This window comes from Heptranchias perlo, chromosome 14 (assembly GCF_035084215.1).
Source record: "Heptranchias perlo isolate sHepPer1 chromosome 14, sHepPer1.hap1, whole genome shotgun sequence".
NCBI lineage: Eukaryota > Metazoa > Chordata > Chondrichthyes > Hexanchiformes > Hexanchidae > Heptranchias > Heptranchias perlo.
In genome coordinates this window covers 37,375,479-37,400,717 of record NC_090338.1, presented here as the reverse complement: position 1 = coordinate 37,400,717, position 25,239 = coordinate 37,375,479, and the positions used below count along the sequence as shown (strand labels likewise).

The 25,239-nt window shown below is 42.0% G+C and overlaps 1 protein-coding gene across 2 annotated transcripts in view; it reads left to right on the top strand.

Annotated features, from left to right (window-relative positions):
• The window catches only part of LOC137332445 (A disintegrin and metalloproteinase with thrombospondin motifs 2-like), a 205,636-nt gene that overhangs the window by 80,964 nt on the left and 99,433 nt on the right, over positions 1-25,239 (top strand). For both annotated transcript variants that reach the window (XM_067996293.1, XM_067996292.1), the window contains exon 4: positions 16,411-16,610. In XM_067996293.1, the coding sequence (XP_067852394.1) occupies positions 16,411-16,610 (200 nt within the window). The remainder of the gene's footprint in view (positions 1-16,410; positions 16,611-25,239) is intronic.

Below are 25,239 nucleotides of genomic sequence, written 5' to 3'. Positions count from 1 at the left end.
TCCTAAGATACTCCACACAAATTATTGGGCTCCTTAATAAAGATATTTATGAACAATCTAAGATGAAGTGTGAATGGACCATAGCACAGATAAGTAACACTGTATTCATTCCTAGCTACACGTTGCATGAGTATCAATGCCAGATAATTTTCTGTTGAAACTTCTGAGCTGTATACTTTCTCTGCTATGCTTCTGTACTAGTTCCCAAATACAGATGAGTAGAAACTTGACTTTTGGTCCTAACAGATACTGAACACAGCTGGTTCCTCCTAGTGTTGTTAGCTTTCAGCTATTATATAAACAAAAGGGCCACATTGTTTAGTTGACTAAAATGTTACTAACAATTTCACAGCCCTGGTGTCTCTGCTAATGATAGGAGTTGATCTGTACAATCTATTTTTCAGCTAAATGTTTCAAGTGCTTTGTAATGATCTATTGTGAAACTCACAGGGGAAAAGTTCATTGAAGGGTTATCATGAATTTTATAAATCGTAAATCATAGTACTCACAGAATGTGCATAACAATAATAATTATATAGTCACCCAGTATTCAAACTGATGCCTTGGAATGGTAATTCCTAATATATATTTCAGTTATTTAACAAATCATCATAGTATATATAAAAATAGAGAGCTATAAAATGGAAAAGATATTATTGATTAGATGAAATGCTGTTCTTAGAATTTAGTAACATAAAGATGCGTTGCCTCTATTCCTATTGTGCAGTAAGAATCATACCCGCATATAGATAAGCATTATGCTGTAGTGTTTGGTGGTCAGAAGCACTAGACATATGCACACTATTAAAATTATGGTTGCAATAAAGTTGTTATGAAGGAAGATATTGTTTTTGGCAAGGTTTAAGGGGGTGGAAGTGGTACTTCTGCCTGCTGTTTTGCCCAGCTATTAACCTCATCCCAAATCCCAGGGTTGGGATCATTAGATCATGGCGGGTGCCTGTGCTTGTCGCAGTGCAACAGAGTCACCTGCCCAGCTTAGAAGATGGAAGTTGGAGAGGCACTTGAGGCCCTGAAAGAGCTTAAGAAAAATGGCCTTCTAATTTTTACATTTCCTCCCAGGGAGCAAAGGGCAGCTTTTTTTTAAGATAATCTTCTTTCTTGAGGCCTCTTAAGGCCCAGAACAGGACCTACACTGCTCTTAGCAGGGAAGCCTGGAAATTCCCCCAGATATAACCACGGAAGTTATCGTTGGATATAACGGGGGCTGGCAGAAAAAGCGCCAATCTGCAGCGCAGTACACTGAGGAAGTCGCGAGGGGTGGAAACTGGGCGGATCTAGGTTCCACACTAAATTACACCCCCTCAGCACCACAGTTCTGCTCCTCCCTCCCTAACTGGAATTTTGCTATTTAATTTAGTGTTGTAATTATTCATTCTTGACTCTTTACTTTCCATGGCAAGACTCTTTCACAGTCTCAAAAGCTCATGTACCAACATGGGCAATGTTTTCCTTTGTTCAATAATTTTGGTGAAAAGTAGGGATGATTAAAAGCTAGCCAAGTAATCAAAAACTATAAAAGTCCAGTGCCTGAGAAATTGTAATGTATAAATTCATTGAAAAAAATCCATTTTGTTCCTTTTCTTACATAAAGATCATTTAAACCTGCTAATTTGTTATCAAATAATCAAAATATTGAAGGTGAATAAAATTCCAATTTTATATCAGCATTAGTTTACTGTCATGAATTTTGTATCTATTAAACCTGACTTCTGAAGAACATAGCTTTAAGTTGTCAAACATCTCATGGCTGGGTTATCCACTTTCAAACCTCTTCACCTCTGCAGTGGAAGGTATCTCTAGAGTAGATTTCATTTGCACATACAAGATTGCTTAATACTCTCATTTCCCTAACATAGTCAATTGTATATTGATTTCAGAGGACACTAAGGTCATCCATCCAAACATTAAACAGGAACAGAGTGATGAGTCCCCATTGTGCTGCCCCATTATTGAAAGGAAAGAGCACAGAGAAAACAAGGACACAATGTAGCACATCGGCCAGGCTAAGGATAGAGACTAGCATGGAAATTATGTTTTGTGATCTTATTGTCCGAAAATGAAATGACCTGGAAATTCGATTGTGCAGCACCTATTTTTAGTCATATTGATTAGGACGCCCTGTGGTCAAGTCTAAAACTGGCTATAGTCCATTGCTGATGCCTAATGCCTGTTTCAGGCCTCTTTGTGAAATTCGTCTGCGACTGAACACAGCATGCTGCAGTCAGCTTTTTCCGACGCACAGTAGCCAAACCAGTGGTCCTTAAAGGGACTGCTAGAGGCTGCCACCCAAAGGGTAAGTTTAAAGTTTTTTACTTACCTTAATGTAGAGCTGGGAAGAACATGAGTGCTCCTCCTGGCTCCATATTAAAAGCGCGGGCTACTGTCGCCCACCCTCCCGATTGCCTTCCTTCCACCCACCCTCCCGATTGCCTTCCTTCCACCCACCCTCCCGATTGCCTTTCTCCCCTCCCAGACTCAGCTGAGGTCCGCGGTGGCATCCAAATTCGCCCATGCTTCGCGACCTGGGAGCTGCCTTTGGAGCTCACCGATACTATCCTTATGAGGTCGGCAGACCAGTTTACCGGGGTCCTTCTGCCAGCCTCAGTAGGCGTGTGCAACGTGTGCTGCACCAGGATCGTATCCCGATTCGGGTGCGAACCAAATATCTCGGCCAATGTGTTTGTATCAAATGCGTTTGTTCCACATTTTGCTATTATGAGTAAAGTAGAAAGAGGAAGTTGATACGAGGATTTTATATGTTAATATTGTACAGTGTAATTTTCAGGCTAGTATTTGCAAATCTGAAGATACCACTGTGAATTCTTATAAAATGTAGGGCCCTGTCCACATCCAAAGTGTGTAAAAGATGGAGACATGGAGCTAGAAACTGGTTATATTATTGGAAAATATGAAGCAGAGGAAAAAATAAAAAATGGCTTCCTACTGTACTATAAACTCGAACCAGTGGAAACCCAGGAATTTCACTCATTAAATCCTTATAAGGCCTCAACAGAATTCTCACAAGCTGTGAAAGATAGGCTTATTTTTTTTCTTCAGCTCAGGAAGGCCTCGGAACCACTCTAGGGGAGCTTATAGAAAGGAAAGAGCACAGAGAAAACAAGAACACAGTGTATCACACGGGTCAGGCTAAGGATAGAGACTAGTATGAAAATTATGTTTTGCGATCTTATTGTCTGTCGCTGGGGTTGGGGGGGGGTGGGGGTGTGAGTTCGGCTGACTTGGATGAGGACCTCAGCTGAGTCTAGGAGGAGTGGGTGGCAATCAGGAGAGGGGTGGCAGTGGCCCGCGGTTTTAATGTGGAGTTGGAGAAGCACTCATGCTCTTTTTTGGCTGTACACTAAGGTAAGTAATAATTTGGGATGAGGTCTGCATCCTTGAGTGTGGACACACCTAAGTCCTAATTTGCTGCACTTCCATCAGCAAAGTGGGACAATCGGAATTTCAGTCCCCTTGTTTCCTGCAGTTATTTGAGGTCATGGTTTCTTCATGTCTCTCATAAGCCCTAATCAAAAATTCCCATGTTTTACCTATTGAAGGCCCCACACATGTCTGTCTTCATCTCTTGACATTCTTGACCTGACTATCTTCTCTGACTTCAAGTGGAACTCCCATATCTCCTCCCTTGCCTTTAGCAAGTTTAATCTCCTCCAAATGCTTTATCTCTCAACAACTCTTAATTCTATAAAGTTCAATTCCCTTAATACTTCTCTCTTATGGGGGAAGCAGTTCTCTCACACTTCTGGACAGAATACAAGAAAAAGCGTGTCATCTTGCAGGTTGTTCCCGTCGTCCATAGCCTCCAAATTCAATGGATTGATACAACATAGACGATGAAGCAAATCATTAACAGGTCTGAAGTTTAATTCAACTTGTTAATATTTTGAGAAGAAACTTGTTAATATTTTCAAGACAACTTTTTGAGAGTGTGACTAGTGCAAACATTTTACTATAAAGACTTGTTACTATGTTCTACAAGTGTTTTGTTTCATATCCAATTATTCACAGCTTTTGTTATTGGTAGAGCATTTGTTAATAGTACTTTTTACTATAAGTGAAACAAATTTATAGCCTAATTGTTCTCCACTTTCTTGTTGTCATGCTTCTATTTGCAAGCAGACGTGCAAAAAAACTAAATGTTCAAGAAAAAAATTCATGCATAAAGGCCACAAAGGAGCATTGGCCTCATCAGCCACTTTCAAATTTAAAAAGATGTAACTTTGTCATAAAAATATGTACATTGTGTTTGAACAAATACAGTACAACATATAGGATATCATATTCCATTGTTTTTTTAATGAGTATACCAGGCCGAAACTGCTGAGCACTGAAGTAATGAGGGACTAATGAAAATCTTTCTGAAATAACAAGGGGAACACCCTCACCAGTAATTTCATTGGGGTTCTCCCGATCGGCCAATGTAATTTTGGCGGGAGATCAGCAGAAATTGCAGCTGCACCGCGTAAACGGGATTTCCATCGATATTCTGCTGAAGTTACAGCGGCCAGTCAGGAGAACACCCAAGAAAATTCCTGGGACCCGTCTATAGGTACGATATTCAATGTATACTCCAGGAATTGCTGGATTTTAGTATATTTTACATTCACGGTGTTTATAACGTGGCATCTTACTGCAAAGAAAGTAGCACTTTGGACTGAGCCTCAAAAATCGGGAAGCTCCCTGGTCTGTACTGAGTTAGCTGATCTTAGCCAGGTTGGCGTAAGCGAGAGGAATCCACTAGTCGCTCACCAGCACTACTAATTGGTTGTTGTACCATGTTACAGTTGTTAGTTTAACAATGCTGAATACTAATAACAAACTGGTTCAAAAATGACACCCTAATTACACACTGCATTGTCAGATTACTGAGCCGTGCACAAAGGCATTGATTGACTGTGGAATGACTCAGAATGTAAAACAGTATCAAACAGCAAATGTCAAAGAATCCTATTAACTGTTCCCACAGGTACCTTTAGTTGACATGTTTATTATGACTCTTTCTAAGGTGTTATTTAATTTTAACTCCATAGTGAGTGTATTTCCCATATTACATGCCATTTCTTATCCTCTGAGAACAGTAAATATGAGGATCTGTCTCCTGGTGTGTTCCATCTGTGAACACTCATTTAAGCCTGAATAATTTTTAATACTTAATCAGAAATTTACCAACGTTTCAAATGATAATGCACCATAGTCCTTTTGAAAGTGCACATGCTGGAAACCCTCTGTAGATAGGCATGTTGGGAGCCTTGAACTGTGGCTTCAATAATTTAATACGCTTTAACATTTTTTTTATTGAATGATTTCTTTCAACAACCTCTGGATTTTTCTTGAAAATAGGTATGTTGGCGTCCACAGGCTGGCCTAACCTTTGATGGGTTTTACCTGGGGTAACGGCTACTGTAAGATAAATCAGTTTTCCTGTTAGTGTTGACATGGGTGGATTAGTACTGCTGAATTATCAATCCATCTTTCAATTTTCCTGTTTTTTTAAGGTCAGTGGTGATGAGGTCAGCTAGTTTTCATCACTGCACTGCAGCTTGAAAATCACAGCCACTCTCCTCTGAGGTACAGTGGCACAGGACTCAACCATGTGTTCAATTACCAGTCATGGGATGCAACAAAGAAATGTCATTCTTTTTACCTGATCCACGCAAGTCTGCTTTATTTTCCTCTTGGATTACTGTCATCGGTGACGGCAACAACATTTCTTGGATGGTCAAAGCACATCCAACTTGAACAGGTTAACTTATTGTTAAAGAAAAATAAAAGCAACAGAAATCAAAGCTTTAAATCAGTTTTGCAGTCATAAAATTTTCAGCTTTTGACTTGTGTGAGAGTTTCTTCTTGCCACAGTTGAATTCATAGTATCATAGTAGGTATAGCACAAGAGGCCATTCAGCCCATCGTACCTGTGCCTTTCCAAGTTTGCCAAAAGCACTTTTTTCCGTACACTTTTTGCAAGAGATCACAGTGAGCCCACCACAGGTTTCTAGTTTTTAACTATGTAGCACTGAGGATTTATGAACTCATTCACAATTTATTTTTACACTATATGTGGCAAAACCTACCTCATGCACTTAGAATGCTATTATTGTCAAGGGAATGTGTTCTTTTATCTTCCTCCTGTCTCCTAGTCTTTGGATCTCTTCAAAATTTCCAATCAACACTTTTACCTTTTAACCATGATGCATTTTTTGTAGTTTCTTTATTAATTGACATGTTCTTACTAACTATAATATCCTACACAAGGTCATGAAATGATTATTCTACCCAGTGACATGCACAATTAATGATGCTGATGTATTAAGAATATAACTACTGGTTTACTGATGGTTGAATGAGAGGTACCTGCTGATTTAGTCTCTAACTGGTTTTAGGAGGGAGCCCTATAACATAGCCATTCCCTTGTGGAAGAAGTCCAGAGAAAAGAACAAAGAATAAAAAAAATGTTTTTATCCCGCTGAGTTGTAAAGGAAATATTGTGCTATGTGTGAAATGTTGAAAGCTGCTGCCTTGGGAACAGGATGTGAGATGGTTGTAAATTCACACAAATAGAATACTTTCTTTTGTAACATTGTAACAAGCAACTGTTTGTTTCCATCTTGATCTGAAGCATGATTAACACCTGCAGGTAATTGAGCTTTAAGTGCTGTAATATAATTGTCAATTTTCTCCATATAACAAAATATAACAAAAAAAATTAAACATATTACTGACAATTTCAGTGCATTTTTTACGAAGATTTGTAAAGAACACTTGTACAAAAAAGATCCGGTAGAAATAAGGAATATTTCACAAGTGAATGATTATAGCAATAAATATAAAGATTCAACAATGATTCTGTCGCTGTCAACTGATTAAAGGTCTTTAGTTCTTTGAATACATCAGGGTAGAATTTGATATGCATTGCGCCCACTTTTTTAGGCGTAAAGCAGGCACAATGCACACCAATTTAGCAGCGGGATGGCTTGCGCCCCTTCTGCGCAGGCGTTCGGCCCACTGCTAAATTCATTGGGCCCAATTTTTAGGCTTGTTTAAAACGACCCCTTCTGAATTTAATTTAAGATGAGCGGATCCGGCATTGGTACCTCCCTCACTCTCAATGTTCCTGTGGCTGCCAACAAAAGGTATGTTTGGTTGTTAAAACAAAACACCTTCCTGTGGAGCCAGAAGAAGCAGGAGCACTCCATCGACTCCATAGCTGTCACCATCGCTCTCCCCATAGCCCACTCTATCCCCCCTCCCAGGACTTACCTAAGGGCCACTGCTGGCGATTCAGCCGGCCCAAAATTGATTTTCTCCGTCGGGCAAGCTGCCTGTGGAGGCGCGACAGGCAACTCGCCCCCAATATGTAAATGAGGCCTGAGGACCAATTCCTGGCAATCTTTGGTTTGGGTGCATGCTGCCTTCACAGCGCTGAATCTAGTGCTGAAAATGGACCCAGACAAAAATCTACCCTATCATGTTTGTTTGATGTTTTTTTCCCTCAGAACTTGAATAGTAGATGAAGAACTGTACTTAAAGAAGAAGGTGACTGATGGGCTAACTACTTTTATTATTTTAATAAGTGCAATCTAACTCATTAGAGACATTAAAATAATTAAATGTTTCTGGTTGGTCTGGAAATGACTATCTGCACTTGGATTAACTCTGAGCAGTGGGTGCACTTTGCAGAGATCCATCCCTGAGCTAACATCATCGGAGTGCATCCTCCTTTATTGAAATATATATTCATAGGAGTTTTCAACTATAGGATAGTCCAGATTCAAAGAAGTCATTTTTAAAAAGTGGTACCTTTCCCTTTTAACCCTGTGAATATTTTCTAATCAAGGCCAATTTGCCCTCTACATTCAGATCTTGATTGCAAACAGGTGACAACAAGAAAAATCAATTTTACTGAGATTCAAGTTCCTTTTCACGATATGATAAAGGAATTAGAGAAAGCATTTATGAAAACAGCCTGGTGTTCAAAATTGCTAAGGTCCTTGGGGATGGGAAATTAAAAATTTCAGTAATGCAATCAAGCAAAGATTATTTAAACAAGAGGCACTTTAAAAAAAAATTAAGATCTTGCCCTGAGACTTGCCCTCTTTCTACCAGAGTTGGAGGTCCCAGCTGTGCTGTAAATGATACGGGTGCTTGCCTGATATGGGCCCATGACCCTGGGAAATGGAACAGAGTTGGGGCCTAAACCGCAGGTGGGCAGGAGTCCAGGTTTTGCTTTACGTACAGTGGCAGAGCAGGACCAGAAGAAATTCAGGCTGTCAGAAAAGAAGCAGCATTCAAATATAAGTTGCACCTTCTAATAAGCATATTATGAATCATACGTGTATAAAAAGATGCTGATGTGTAATTTCCCTATATTTCTAAGACTTCGAATGCGATACAAAAGCTTACACGTAAGGATCGGGAATTTCCTCAGAGCTGCTCCCACTCCGCCACCGTAACCTTGTTTCCACCACACTTCCATGAATTTACGGCGCTGATGTGGGAGTAGAATCATAGAATGGTTGCAGCACAGGAGGTGGCCATTCGGCCCATCGAGCCCGTGCTGGCTCTTTGTAAGAGCAATCCAGTTAATCCCATTCCTCCGCCCTGCAAATTTTTTCCCTTCAAGTATTTATCCAATTCCTTTTTGAAAGCCACCATTGAATCTGCGTCTACCACCCTTTCAGGCAGCAGATTCCAGATCATAACTGCTCACTGCATAAAAAAGTGTTTCCTCATGTCACCTTTGGTTCTTTTGCCGATCACCTTAAATCTATGTCCTCTGGTTCTCGACTTTTCTGCAATGGGAACAGTTTCTCTTTATTTATTTTATCTAAACCCTTCATGATTTGAACACTTCTATCAAATCTCCTCTTAACCTTCTCTGCTCTAAAGAGAACAACCCTAGCTTCTTCATTCTATCCCGTTACTGAAGTCTCTCATCCCCGGAACCATTCTAGTAAATCTTTTCTGCACCCTCTCTAAAGCCTTCACATCCTTCCTAAAGTGCGTTGCCCTGAACTGGACACAACACTCCAGTTTTGAACCACTGTTTTATAAAGGTTCAACATAACATCCTTGCATTTGTACTCTGAGATAAATTTTAACTCAGATTGGGGGGGAAGATTTCCGGGTGCGAAACTCGGAAGGTAAATTGGCAGATCGCGACCTTAATGAGGCCCATCAATTTCACTTCCGGGTTCCGCACCCGGCAACTAGCCCGATTGACAGGCTGTTGGCCATGTAAGCATGCTGCAGCCGGTGATCAGAGGGAGGGAGGGATCATAGGGCGGGGTGGGGGGGGTGGGGAGGGCAGGGAGAAGATTGGGGGAATGAGCCGGGGAGGAGATTCGGGGTGGGGGAGAAGATTGGGGAGAGAGGCCGGGGAGAAGTTCGGAGGGGGGTCGCTGTGGAAGTGATCGGGGTGGGGGGCTGATAAGATTAGGGGGTTAAGGAAGAGATCGGGGACTGAGGCAAAGGGAGTCGGGGGGGGTGGGGGGTTGGCCGATTGCGGGGTTCCTGTCTGCCAGGTGAGCTTGTTGGGCCTGGATGTAGCACTCCTGCTCCTCCGGGTCAACAGGCAGTGCAATAAGGGCACTCACCTCATGGATCTGGCCCTTCCCGCCTACTTTCACCTGACGTGAATGAGAAGCGACGGGAGGTAAGGTTAAATTCATTTTATTATTCCAATACACAAAATATTAAGTACCTCAAGTATCTGAATGAGGTACACTGCCCTTTTAAGTATCGGCCCACTGGATTTAAGTGGGGGGTGGGACTTTCTGATGCCTGCTCTCCACACGCAGACAAACCTGCCTGGGTTAAACCCAGAAGCAGGCGTGTTGGAGCCGGGATGCCATCCCTCTCTGAAAACCGAGTATTTTTACTCCCCACCCATTCTTGGGGGTTAACATTTACCCCATGCCTCTATTTATAAAGCCTAGGATCCTGTATGCTTTTTAAACCGCTCTCTCAACCTGTCCTGCCACCTTCAAAGATTTGTGCATGTATGCCCCCAGGTCATATGCACCCCCTTTAGAATTGTACCATTTAGATTATATTGCCTCTTCTCATTCTTCCTTGTCAAAATGTTTCACTTCGGACTTCTCTGCGTTAAATTTCATCTGCCATATGTCCGCCCATTCCACCAGCCTGTCTATGTCCTCTTGAAGTCTATTACTATCCCCCTCACTGTTTACTACATTTCCAAGTTTTGTGTCATCTGCAAATTTTGAAATTGTGCCCTGTACACCCAAGTCCAAGTTATTAATATATATCAAGAAAAGCAGTGGTCCTAGTACCGACTGCTGGGGAACACCACTGTATACCTTCCTCCAGTCCGAAAAACAACCGTTCACCACTACTCTCTGTTTCCCGTCACTTAGCCAATTTCGTGTCCATGCTGCCATTGCCCCTTTTATTCCATGGGCTTCAATTTTGCTGACAAGACTATTATGTGGCACCTTATCAAACGGCTTTTGAAAGTCGATATACACAACATCAACCGCATTGCCCTCATCTACCCTCTCTCTTACCTCATCAAAAAACTCAATCAAGTTAGTTAAACACAATTTGCCTTTTACAAATCCATGCTGGCTTTCCTTTGTTAATCCACACTTGTCCAAGTGACTATTAATTTTGTCCCAGATTATCGTTTCTAAAAGCTTCCCCACCAGTGAGGTTAAACTGACTGGCCTGTATTTGTTGTTTATCCTTACACCCTTTTTTGAACAAGGGTGTAACATTTGCAATTCTCCAGTCCTCTGGCACCACCCCCATATCTAAGCAGGATTGGAAGATTCTGGCCAGCACCTCTGCAATTTCCACCCTTACTTCCCTCAGCAACCTAGGATGCATCCCATCCAGACCGGGTGACATCTACTTCAAGTACAGCCAGCCTTTCTAGTACCTCCTCTTTATCAATTTTTAGCCTATCCAGTACCTCAACTACCTCCTCTTTTACTGTGATTTTGGCAGCATCTTCTTCCTTGATAAAGACAGATCCAAAGTACTCATATAGTACCTAATCCGTGCCCTCTGCCTCCTTGGGTAAATCTCCTTTTTGGTCCCTAATCAGCCCACCCATCCTCTTACTGCCAGATTACTGTTTATATGCCTATAGAAGACTTTTGGATTCCCTTTTATGTTAGCCGCCAATGTATTCTCATACTCTCTCTTTGCCCCTCTTATTTCCTTTTTCACTTCTTCTCTGTATTTTCTATATTCAGCCTGGTTCTCACTTGTATTATCAACCTGACATCTGTCATATGCCACCTTTTTCTTGTCCAAGGAAATTCCTGGCCTTTGAGTGTAAGCTTTTATATCGCACTTAAAAGTGCTTCAAAGTGCTTCAAAGTGTTCCCATTTGATTGAACGCAACATTGCATTGTTTAGCACCCAGCAGTGATGATGGTAATTGTTTATTTGTGAGATGTTTTTCCTAACAAAAAGTTTTTTTCTGGTGAGGTCAGACGAGTGTACAGAATGAATTATTAGATTGTCAAGCTGTCCTTGAGGTCATTTGACAACAGTATTGATCTTTTATTCTGCATTTCAGAGACTTGACTATGCTAAATGCCAGAACATTTTCATTTACATCTCTGGCATGTATTTTTCACTCTCTTAATTCATTATCATACCGCAGACAATTCACATGAAGTAATTTGAAGCTAGTTTATTGCTTGCACGGTTTTATTTTTGCGGAGGGGAAAAATCTAATTAAATGGTGAATAAAGATTAAATAAATTAACATTATTTCAAACTGTTTATAAGCTAAATAACTTTTCACTCTAATGAAAGGGTTTGATAGGGTAGACATAGGGAAAATGTTTCCACTTATGGCGGAGTCTAGAACTAGAGGTCATGAATATAAAATAGTCGCTAATAAATCCAATAGGGAATTCAAAGAATACTTCTTTACCCAGATTGTGGAACGCGCTACCATAGGGAGTAGTTGAGGCAAATAGCATAGATGGATTTAAGGGGAATCTAGATAAGCACATTAAGGAGAAAGGAATAGAAGGATATGCAGATAGGGTTTGATGAAATAGGGAGGGAGGAGGCTAATGTGGAGCATGAGCACTGGCATAGACCAGTTGGGCCGAATGGTCTGTTTCTGTGCTGTAGTTTCGATGAATCTCGATGTAACATTCCATAATTATATAGTTAAGAAACATACAAGCAATATTTCATTTTGGATACTTGTATGGTATTATTATTCTGTATATAGTTTTCTGGCAGTTACTCTTATTTTCTCTCCAAACCACTTAACGCTTTCTCTATCTGGGAAAGTGGATCACTGTGATTATGAATGTCACAATACCTGCTCCCTGGCTGTTAACCTGTTGGTGTTTTATTAAGATTAAGTCAGGCAGTGTTTGCTTCAATTTTTCTTCTCCCCCACCTGGAAAAAGTTGTCTGAGTGATGCTTCATCAGTAGATCACTTGAGTGATGAAACTGAGCCTGAGTGACAAGTAGCCCTGGGACTTGAACTTATGAACGTTTAGGAGGAAATTTTCCATCCAACAGGCTTGTCCCTGCTGTGGCCATTTGGGCAGGTGGGAACTGGGAAATTTGACAGCATAGAATCCTATCTCTTCTCCGCTCTACTCCGCTCTAATCTATGGAATTGAAATATATAAATCATCCCTTAATTTATTAACATGGTAGAGCTTGTGATTTTCCATTGTTTATCATGGGATCCTGCTCTGCACTCAGTCTGCCTATTTGCAGTGGGCTTAATGAAACTTATCACTTCTAATTTTTCCCCTTTTTTCCAAAGGCTTTTTCTACTTTTTTTCTGTATTTTGGACTTCCTTTTTTTTTGGTGTGGTCGGAATGGTTCTGTGGAACAAAAACACCTGAGTACTGTTTGCAAGATCATTAGGAAGCCCATTGTAATTGAATCATTTACAACGAGTTCAGCAGGACAGGAAAAGGGTAAAAGAAGAGCGGACATGAAAAGGTGGCTATCAATCAGGTGAATGATGCATTGGCCATGATAGTTAATACTTTCATCTCCTATCCCACTAAATGGCAACAGCAGCACATTACAGCTGACTAATGTCTCTGTACTCTGCATTTCCCAAAGTTGAGGTCATTGATGGCAGCAATATGACTATAGGGCAGCAAGTTTTGCACTTGCTCTGGCACCACCACTTACTATTTACCTGTGAACCATGACTCACAGGTGCTACTCCTCAAGTTCACTACCTACATCCTCCAGAGTGTGTTGCTGTGCTGGTACTTACAGCATTGTGAGAGGGACAAAGGGTGCTGGGAGGTCTGTTTTGTCCTAGTCTTCTGGCAGTGCTAACAGGCTCACGTTCCAGGCTTTGAATGACCAAAAAGGACAATGCTAGAAATACACATCAGGTCCATCAGCATCAGCAAGAGAAAAGACCGGTGAACATTTTGTTAGAACTGAAAACAGAGACGATAAGAAAGCCCCTAATCAGTGTTAAACAGAAAAGAAGGGAGAAAACAGCAGGTAACCACAAAGAAGCTAACAGGTTAAATAGCCTGCAAACTGCTAATTGGAAAAGCAGGAAACTGGTAGATGTATAAAAGATCATCTCAGGATAGTAATCAAAAGGTTAGAGTTGATGGGTATCACTTGGAGAAGGACTGGAAGTGATGTACCCCAGGGGTCAGTGGTGGGTCCAGTTTTGCTCTCAGTATATATAGATGATTTGGGTGTAGGGAGCATGATATTAAAATTTGCTGATGACACAAGAGTAGGGGGTTTGTCAGACAGCAAGAAGGACTGTAAAAGACTTCATTAAGACTTAGTGGAATGGACAGAAAAGCTGGAGATGCAATTTAATGTGGAGAATTGTGAGCTGATGCATTTTGGAAGGAAAGGCAAGGAATTGGAATATAAAGTCCACGGAAAGACGCTGAAGTATGCTGAGGAACAAAGAGACCTAGGGTAGCAAATACATCACTCCCTGACATTGCAAGTGCAAGTAATTAAAGCTCAAAAAAAGGCCAAATAGCATTTTGGGATTTCTAAACAGGAAAATATAATACAAGAACAAAGAAGTAATGATAAATTTGTACAAGGCGAAGGTTGGGCCATGGTTAGATTGCAGTTTTGGACACCTCATTATGGAAAAGGCAGCAAAACCAAAGAGAGCGTGCAGTGGAAATTCATCACGATGATACTAGGGATGAGAAACTATAGTTTTGAGGAGAGCCTTGAGTAATGCTAGAGCAAAGAAAGCTAAGAGGAGAATTAATTGAGGTTTTTAAAATAATGAAGATTTTGACAGGGTGAATAGGCAAAGACCATTTCCTCTGGTTTGGGAGTCGGTTATGAGGGGGTCTTCAATTTAAAATTGCCACTCAGTGGCCATAAAGTGAGATTGGAGGTTAAGAAACATTTCTTTACATAGGGAGTTATAGTATGGAACGCTTTGCATTGGGAATAGTTGAATCATTGCATTTTTAAAAGAAGAGTAAATAAACAATCGAAGCAGAATAAGATACAGGGACAGAGCAGGGGATGGGAATTTATTTTATATATATGTAGCAAAGAACTAGCATGAACATGAAGGGCTGAATGGCTTCTTTTTGTGCTGTGAACTTCTCTATGGTTCTATATGTGCCCAACCAGCAGCCATTAAGCAATTATGCAGCTTGCTTTGTTACAATGCTTTTATTTGTGAAGCCCTTTGAAGATGTACATGTGCTAAAGCTTTCAATTGCAAGTTGCATCTTGAATGTGTGCCCTGCTGGAGTATGAGTATACATGGTCAGCAATGAAAGAACTGTAAGGTTACATAAGGGCTTGGCATGGGCCAGCGGTAAATGGGCAACAAGTTGACAGGCAGCATTTTATGGCATGCATATTGTGCCACGGGGTACCTGGTAAATGGTGCTGATGGATAATCTTAACCTTGGCAGGTTTCTTTAGGTGTACCATCTTCTTCTGCATCTGTTGTGGGTAGTGCGCACAATATTGAGCCTGGCTGTCACATCCTGCCAAGCATGCTGCACGGTTGTTCTCTGAGGAGTGTGTCTTAGACTGGCAAATAGAACAACCCACCTCATACTTACTCCCTGCAGTAGCACCTGCACTTTTTATGAACATTGCAGAGAATTTAATTTTGAGTTAGCAGTCCATCATTCAAGCAGTGCTGAGAATAGTATTGCTATTCCTGAGATAAAAGGAGTAGAATGTGTTGGAGTTTCAGTTCTGTTTTCCAATCACCTGAGAGCTGGCTCTTATTCCACAGTCCAATGTGTTCCTTAAATCTAACCTCAGAAAAGAAATCCTTGTTGCAGCAGTGTGAATTTTTCATTGATGGCACCAGTCACTAACGGTCTCTTTGATTGAGATTGGCAATTGGTGCTGAATAGTGGACAATTTTGGTTATATTTTGACAACGCAACTTCATTATATATATCATTTTCCAAAAAAAAGGCAGTTTGTTGTCCCTAGAATATAAAGCTAGTTTTCTGAGTTTCTTATTTCACTTTTACAAAAATAGCAAGGAGGATGGCCTGAATTGCAAATGCTGTGAGGATCATTCTTCGTGCTTTGAAATCATAGAACAGTGAAGAAATATGATTTAAGTTAGACTGCTAATACTGAAACACTGATATCTGCAAGCTGTAAGGGTCCTCTGTGAAATACTTTGGGCAGTTCCTAATAGTTGTGAGCTTACAGCACAAAACTGCTCCTAATTCAGCAATAAGTTCTACAAAATTGGGACTCTTACTCAAAGGGAATGGCTGATGTAGGAAATTAAAAAATGTTCTACTGAACACAGGTGGAGTTTCCTCTGCTATCTTGTCCACAATCTCCGACTTGAATTGCCCTCCCCCTGCCGCGACAGTCACTGGCCTCTCCTTTGCTGTACGTCGCAAGGAAGAGTGGTTTTGCTGCGATCCTGCCCTGTTTCTTTCCCACGCATCCCTGTTTCTGCTGCTCACCAGGACTGGCAGGTGAACCATGACAGTAGGCCCTAGGTAGGAACAGGAATGACTACAAATGGAAAGAGATGGCACAAAAGAAGCTTCCTCTCCCTCCAATTTGCCACAATGCCTTATCTGCTGAAGGCCTTGGGCTGGGGCCAAGATGGGGTTGGGACAGCAGCCGGAGGTCTAGTCCTGACGCTGTTGAGGCAGACTCAGGAAAATCTATCCCTTGGTGTTCAAACAGAAAGAAGTCCATTTCTCAGCACTAACAACCCTCACGAATGAGCACAAAATTCACAGAAAAAAAGCAAAAGAAAAGCATACCTCTTCATTGCATGGATCTACTGCTAATATCAATAGTGAATGTAAAACCATTGCTATTTGATTCTGTTAGAAAAAAATAGACTTAACGTTGTGCTTTTCCTTTGACTAATAAAGCAACTTCTTTTTGACAGAACCAGAGTTGAGTGGACTGCGTGATCTGGAAGCCATATACAAAGGCATTGAGCAACAGATGAATAAAACCAGGAGAGTACGAAGACATGATAGGGACAGTGACTATAATATAGAAGTTCTTCTTGGAGTTGATGACACAGTGGTGCATTTTCACGGGAAGGACCATGTGCAGAAGTACCTCCTGACGCTAATGAATATAGTAAGTGTTTTTGGAAATTGTTTAATAGGATGATTGTTTAGTCTGTGTTTTTAATAACTTGCCTAAAAGTGAGATCTTTCACAATTTAGCAATTGAAATATGTATATAGGAAAAATTCTGTGTGGTGTCAATATTGAATTACTTTTTAAAAAAAAACATGATTGTATTTTGTTCCCATTCTCTTCTTTTAAGTTACAGTTTGTAGGTTATGTTCTCTCTCTCATTCAGCCTGCCTGTGCCATGTGTCATTCTCTGATTGAGAGGGTGGCTGCCAACCAATTCCCATGCTGCTCTCAGTGCTACTCTCCAGCTGATTTCTTGAAGGTGCACAAAAGTGGCATGGTTTCACTCACTCATCGACTTCTTCCCCATTCTCCAACTGATGTTTGAAGCTCACTGTGTGAGGAATTGAGGGGGAAACCTACGAGTCACTTTTTTTTAGTACACTTATCTATGGGTGCAAAGCATAAAGCTTCACCTAAAGGATTTGGGCCAAAGATTACATGCCCCTGCTCTGCTGCCAGAAATGTGGTGGAGGAGGCACTCCTGTCTATGGGTCAAAGAGAGCATTGACCCATCCCAAATTTGAGGAATGGGCTCATTTTAATAGTCAGGACAGGTGGCCTGTAGAAGAACAACGGAGATGCCTGCTCTAAGGAAGAGCAGGAAAATTAGAGGAACATCCTGGTGCTCTGACTGGGTGAGGTAGAGGCACTTAACAGGCCAAAGAAGTAATGCACAAATTTGTAATGAAGGGAAACCATGGCCTGTATTTTAAGGTGATCCCCTGTGGGATTGATTACCTTTCCTCCTTGAACTCTTTGGGGCCTTAGGGAGACCCAGTACAGAACCATGCCTGCTCTCAGCAGATGTGGCTTCTGTTGAACCTAAGGAGGGAATAACGGGTGGAATTCCTAAGGTAGCCTGAGTACATGCCCAGACACAGACCGAAAGCTGGCTGTGATGTAAGGAAGACAGGTGGTAGACTGGATCTCCTCCCAGCCCCTCCCACTCCATTTTGAATTTGGGCCGTATTGTGTACAGGGTGGAATCTCATTAGATCTGGGTTCTCCCCAAGTTGTGCCGCCCCCTTCCATGGACAATCTTTTTGCTTTGTAACCAGGAATTTCAAGCTTTATTTGCTTTATCTCCTTGTAAGTGTTAGCTTGGCTCAATGATAGCACTCCAGCTGAGGTTGTGGGTTCAAGCACCACTCTAGGATTTCAGCACATAATCAGGCTAACACTTCAATGCTGTACTGAAGGAGCATTGCATTGTCAGAAGTGCCACCTTTCAGATAAAATGTAAACAGAAGCCCTGCCTGTCTGTTCAGATAGACTTAACAATGTCATTATTCAAAGAAGAGCAGGGAGTTCCTCTAATGTCCTGGCCAACATTTATCCCTCAACCGACACCATCAAAAGAGATTGTGTCATCTTCCTATGCATAAATTGGCTGCCACATTTTACATTACATAGAAATTACAACACGGAAACCGGCCGTTCAGCCCAACCAGTCCATGTAGATGTTTGCCTACGTAACAACAGTGACTACACTGCAGAAGTAATTAATTGGTTGTGAAGCACTTTGTAACATCCTGAGGCCATGAAAGGTGCTATATAAAAGAAAGCTGATTTTTCTTCTTCTTGTATTAAAGCTTTGTTTTATTCATTGTAAAATACTTTATAATGAGCTCCTAGAATACATTCTCTGATGTTGTTTTCTTCCTAATGCTGATATTTCACTTTTCTTTTAGTACGGATAGATTTGTTTTTAACATTTTCATTGGCTTACTCATCAGCATGCTTTATAATACTGATTTGTACAGCCATTAAAACTGCTAGTAAGTACAACAGTGAAGGTGCATCTTATAATATGTTTATTATTGTTTGCTCTTTAATAATGAGCATTATCACTACATACTTTACACTTACAGACTATTTGTTATTAATCACATTCTGCTAAAGCTGTTGAGTATCAGTTACAAATGCCTAGAAGTTATTAGCAACATTAACAACAAATGCTTAACATTCATTGTTAATGTTGCTAAGAAATTCTAGGCGATTGCTTGACATTCTTTTGTCTGCTGCTTTAACCCATTTATTTTAGCCTATGCTGACATAACGGACAAAAAAAATGCCATCCAAGCTCTTGAAGTGTTGGCCCATGAATATTGGCAACAGTATTTTCTAATATGCAATGGATTGTCATGAAATATATTGGACATTCGGCTCATTAAGCCTGCTCTTCCATTTTGTTAGCCTGTATGTTTTTAAAAATGGGATAGTTTTAATCCCATTTGCCTGCTTCCTCCACCCCCCTCCAATCATTTTACTTTTACTTCCCAAGTAAGTATCTATCTCCCTTTTAAACACCTCAATTGATTTTACATCTATGGCCTTCTGAGGCAATACGTTTCACATTCTCTCAGACTTTTGAGTGAAGTAGTTCATTTTTAACTGGTGCAGCTTGAATTATAAGATTATGTCCTCTTGTTCTGGATTCTCTATCCAAAAGAAAGAGAGTCATTCCTCATGCACCCATCATTACTTTAAACACCTCAATCAGATCAGCCTTAACCTTCTCATCTGCAGGAACTATCATCTCACTTTATGCAGCCTCTCATCAAAGCTTAGATCTTTTATCCAAATATCCTCCTGGTGAATTGTTGCTGCAATTTTTCCAAGGCATGTACATGCTTCCTAAAGCGCAGCAAAACTGAATATAATTGGGTCAGTGATGTGATCTTGCCACTGTACCACCTGTCTGTTTGTCCCTATGTTGTTTGTGCACAAATGAGCTGACATTGTTTTCTAGTGCTCCCAGTGTATAGTGTACAATGTGCTGGGAACACTGGGGGTTGGGGCCAGAATTTTGAATACCAGCAGCCAGTCAAGAGATGCTGGTTGTTCATAGAGCATTAGCATTTCTTTCTGGTAGGAGCGGGGAGGATGGCGGCTGGGCGGAGTCCTTTGGATTTTTGTGGCCAAAGTGCTGAAGAGAAGGCAAGCTGGGTGGCCCTATTGATAGGTAAGGGTCACCTAGGCAAAGAAAACTGGGCAACCCCTTCAGCAACAGTTGGGAATGGGTACTCAATAACTGAATCACTGCACAGGTGCTCCAATTTCATGATGGGGAAAGCCCGTAGGTTAAATATTTTTGTGGTCTTTTGTGCAGGCTCCCAGCACCCTTTGCATTGACCAGACAGATTGGGCTAAGGTGAGCCCATTAGGCACATCATTGGCCTCAGGCCTCCATGCTAGGGCACCGGCCATTACAATATTGGCCCCAATATTCTAAACGCTCTGCACAAGTCTAGTAGTTGAAGCCCAACTGCTAATTATCCTTCTTGATGAATTTTTGCACTCTCAAGCTATATTTTAATTACTTGTGCACCTTGACCCCTAAATCACTTTCTTCATCTATCTCTTACAATGACTTTTCATTAGATTATACTCCCATCTTCCATTCCTATGTTCAAATTATGTTACCTCATACGTTGTTACATGAAAATGCATCTAGAATTGTTCTGCCCACTTGCTTAATCTGCATCATTTGCAATTTTCTGTTTTCTTCACAATTCACTATCTCCTAGCTTAGTATCATTGGCAAATTTGGATATTCTCCTTTCTACTCCCATATCAAGGTAATTTATTTATAAATAGTGAAAATATGGGGGCCTAGTACTGATCCATGGGCGACGTCACTTGTCACTGCCTGCCAATCCAAGGATGTCCCAGTACCACATTTCAGGATTTTGATTTTTTTTCTTCATGGAAAGGATTTGGGAATGAGTTATGTTTAAGTGTTGCATTTTAAAACAAAGAGAATGTGCCCAGATTTTTTTTTTAAAAACCCCACAGGCTGCAGGCATTGACGTTCTGTGTAAAGCTGGAAGAGCCGGTTTGTGGAATGTTGCAGCTCACTGTTTATTTCTGTATAATTCTCATACAGAATCTTATCAACTGGCTTCTGAAAATCCTAGTGTACAATATCCATTGATCCTTACGCAAGTTGCTAGAGGAGATCATTAGAGATGCAATGTATTATCACCTTGAAAGAGAAGGGGTTATTAGGAAATCTCAGCATGGATTCTGGAAAAGGAGGTTCTGTCTCACCAACTTAGTAGAATTTTTTGAGGAAGTTACAATGTTGACAGATGATAGAAGCCCAACTGTCAGTGTGCATCTTGACTTTCAAAAAAATCTTTGATAAAGTATGGTACAAAAGGCTACTAAGCAAAGTTGAGTCCTGTGGGATTGGCAGGCAGATTTTGGGCTGGATAGGAACTGGTTGCATTTGCATAGGCAGAAGGTAGTTATTAATGGTAGAGGTTTTGTGTTGGAGGCTCATTAGGGCTGTTGCTCTTCACTATCTTTATCAAAGATCTGGATAAAGGCATCAGAGGACCTACTCACAAGTTGGTGGATGACATGAAGATATCTGTGGGTGTAAAAACCTTAGCTGAAACATATAGATTGCAGGCGGATATATGTTTAATGCGAGAGTGACTTGCAGATATCTTTTAATGTATGTAGCGTGGGTAGGGGCAACTCCAACCATGCATATATCATGCATAGTTGTGTGCTCAAGGCTGCGAAGTGTGAGAAGGAAATCGGAGTTATAATGCATGATTCATTGAAGGTCCATAACCAGTGCCACGAGGCTGTTGTGAAAGTGAATAGGGTGTTTACTTTTTTCTTCATGGGTAACTACTTGCTTTACAGTGCCACAGTCTTATGATTGCCCTCCCCTGTTTCACTGACCGTGGCTGAATCATAGGCATCCAGGATTGTATTCTTGTTAGACAATTCCAGATTCACAAGGGATCCCTATACCTGCTTTTCCTAACATCCAGTCAAGCCAGCTGACAATCAACTCACTGAGCTAAGTACTATTCTTTATTTACCTGCTGCTACCCCAGTCTGTTGCTGCTGCAGTCTTCAGCCAGAACTGGCCTTTTAAAGGCTGCACTCTAATTTTCATGCATCCCAACTGATTACTCCTGTTTTACATTGGTTTTATGCCAGTCACTACTCCAATGGACATGCAAATGAGCTCACCCAGGAAATTCTGGTCTAAAAAGCTGTCCAGAGCATCGGTTGGTGCAACTCATTTTCCATTGGCGTAAAAGAAGTGCAACTCATCGCATGAAAATTCGGAGCACCGGACTAAGAACGGACAAGGTCTTCTATCTAAAAGTTAATCTGTATGATGATGGACAAGCGATCAACAAATGCAGAAGGTCACAAACTGTCTGAATACATAACTCTTAATCCACAGACTAGACTTCTGCCAAGATTCCAGAAATTACAATCTTATGGAATTTGGTTGAACTTTAATTAAATTTTATGTAAGCTTTCATGAGCCTCGCCTGAACAACTATATTTCATCCATGTCTCCAGTTGCTTGGCTAATAGTATGTCAACTAGAGATAATTTTGTGAAGCAATCACATAAAATTGCCTGTGCAGGAATTCCTAATTTTGACCTAAAAATGGAATATAAAAACAAATTAATAGGATTAATTAATTTGTTTTTAGCAAATGTAAGTGCATACATAGTACTTAAAAATGAATATAAATATGAGCCAGAGAGGTATTTGCAGATCTCGTATATTACATAAGGCTATATTGCATAAGGCTTGATTGGTAGTGCAAGGGATAAATTAGGGTGATGCAGGGCTGTGCAGAGAGTATGGGGCGCGAAATTGGGCCATGTAGCTCCCATTTTGTAGGCGCTACGCAGACCCTAAGTCCTGAAAATGGCACCTGAGATGCGCACTCACACTTCCGACATGAAGTACGCATGATGCCATCTTGCTAAAGGTGTTTGGTCGAGCACACCTAACGACCACCGGCAGTATGTAGAGTAGGGTGATGATGACGTGAATCCGTGTGCAACGCTGATTTGAAGCAACCGATGAAATTTTAGAACGCCACACTCCAGCCAACGCCCTGTCTTAACCTCGCACAGCTGAACAGGACTTAAACAGCATGAAGGACCCCCTACCAGCACTATTTAAAGGGATCATGAAGTACTTACAGATTAGTTGCTGGATTATTTCTTCTGGCTGCTGGTACAATTGTACTGTTATTGAAAATTTCCTATACTTAGCTAAAGTTTCAACTTTCTGTAGAGAGTGTTCTGGCTGGTCTTGCAGTATTTTAGTGGCATTTAAAATATAATGCTGAAAAAAGTTGCTTCCAGACCTGGGTAGCCTGGTAGGGCTTCCTCTGGGAATTGAACATGACTGGGAGAATGAAGAGAGGCCACGCAGAGCAGGACAAGCTGCTAGAAGAGGGAGGAGGAGGAGGAGGGAGGAGCAGGGCACTCAGCAGGAGACCATGTCCAAGGAGAGCCTTCAGGGACCAATTCTCTTACCGCAATTTCAGCAATGACCAGTACATCAGATGTCTGTGGTTCACTAAAGAGGTCGTGACTGAAATTTGTCAACTGCTGCAGCCATAACTGCAGCCTCAAAGCAGGGCAAGGACAGCATTGCCTGTGGCTGTCAAGGTGACCGTGGCCCTTAATTTTTATAGCTCTGGTTCTTTTCGGGCTGCTGCTGGAGACATAAGCAACATCTCACAGTTTCCAATGCATTGCTGTATAAGGGAGGTCACTGAGGCTCTGTACGCAATGAGAAACAGATTCATCTCATTCCCTCTTGCCAGAAACAAGCAGGAGGAGTGAGCACGAGGGTTTGCTTGCATTGCAGGCTTCCCCATGGTGCAGGATTTCATTGACTACATGCATATTGCCATGCGTGCTGCACATCTGAACTCGGCCATATTCATGAACAGAAAGGGCTTCCACTTCCTCAATGTGCAGCTGGTGTGCGACCACACGCATCGCATCATGCAGGTCCATGCCCACTATCCTAGCAGCAGTTATGATTCCTTCATCCTGTGGCAGTCCTCTGTTCCACCTGTATTTCAATCAGCATGGCAAGTCAAAGGCTGCCTACTGGGCGACAAGGGTTAACTCCTCGTGAAATGGCTCATGACTCCGGTCAGGAACACATGCACAAGTGCGCAGCAGGCCTACAAGGCGAGCCATGCTGCTACACAGAACATCATCGAGCAGACCATAGGTGTCCTCAAGCAACGCTTCCGCTGCCTGAACTGCTCTAGAGGAGCCCTGCAGTACTCAGCTGAGCGGGTATCAAGATTTGTCATTGTATGCTGCATGCTGCACGACCTTACCATTATGAGGACCCTTGCCACCGCCTATCAGGCGAAAATCTGAGCAAGAGGAAGAGGAGGAGGAGGAGGAAGAGGACTAGGCGGAAGAGGAAGTGAAGAAGGGAGGCTACAAGGTAGACAGGCCTGTCTGCCAGGACTCTGCGTGATCAGATTATTAATGAACGATACCAGTAACCTCAACGACACCTCCCCATTCACCAACAGTCCCACTCTCCTTACCTTTCCTCTTTCACATGACCATCAAATCGTCCTCCTTATTGCTTTCTCCCTCAGCTCATCGTAGAAATAAAAACCACCACCAAATGCAAATTCAAATCCACATTTATAAATTAATACATGTAATTATGCAAACATATGAGACTATTCATCCTTGTACATTCCCATAGCGCCTGTTGTTCGTGTGCCTCTACCTTTCCTAGTGCTCCTATGAGATGCATCCCCAGTGGCTGGAGCATGGGTGGTGGAAGGCTGCTGACCTTCAATTGAGGAGACTGCAGATGGCCTTGGAGGACGACCTCGAGCAGCTCTGGACTGGGAGGGCCTGGCTTCAGACTGCACAATCTCGGCCTGGGCTGCAGCAGTCTGGCCTGGCTGGCAGACAGGCAACAGCAAGGGCACTGGTGGGAGCAAGAATGCTGTCATCCTGAGCGAGGACAGCAGATTCGTCTTCCATGGCACCATTGCCACTCTCCCGGGGCGGCACCTCAGCAACCCTAGTGATCTGCTGGAGAACAGATTGCTGGACCGCTGTGATGCCCTGGAAGCCCCTTTCAACAGTGGTACCCAGATTCATGATAGCAGCAGTCTGAGCTTCCAGTGCAGCAGTCTGAGCTCCAAACGCAGCAGTCAGACCTTTGATGGCAGATGTTTGTGCTGCAATGGAAACTGTGACATCGGTCATCAGACGCTGTATCATGGTGGGTTCCACAGGTGGGCTGATGGAGGTGACCACCCGTTCCATGTGGGAAAGGATGGGCTCCAAGCTCTGCGCAAAGTCCTGTGCCAAGTTGGAGCTGGACTCCCCCATGCCCCTTGACATTATTTGCAGGCTTTCTGGCACACATCCCAGTGCACCAAACATTTGGCTGTGTACGCCCATCAGCCTTCTTCTGTAGCCTGGCCCATCAAAGTCATCATCTCAATCCTCTGCAGCAGAACTGGTGTGCGACCTCGCCCACCAGCAAGCTGACACCTGTGGTATCCGTTCCCCCCCTGCCCCCGGCTCCTGTGTACTTGTGCCCGGTGTCTCACCACGTGCAGATCCCTCCTCTATCCTAGCCTCTAAAGTACATGCAGTGTCAGCCTCTGAGCTGGTGGCTGCAAGTGTAAGATCGAGAGATAGTGTCTCTTCATCATCACTGTCTTCTTCCTCTTCCTCCTCTGGCTGGGCACGTCCAGCTCTTGGGTATCTGAAATAATAAA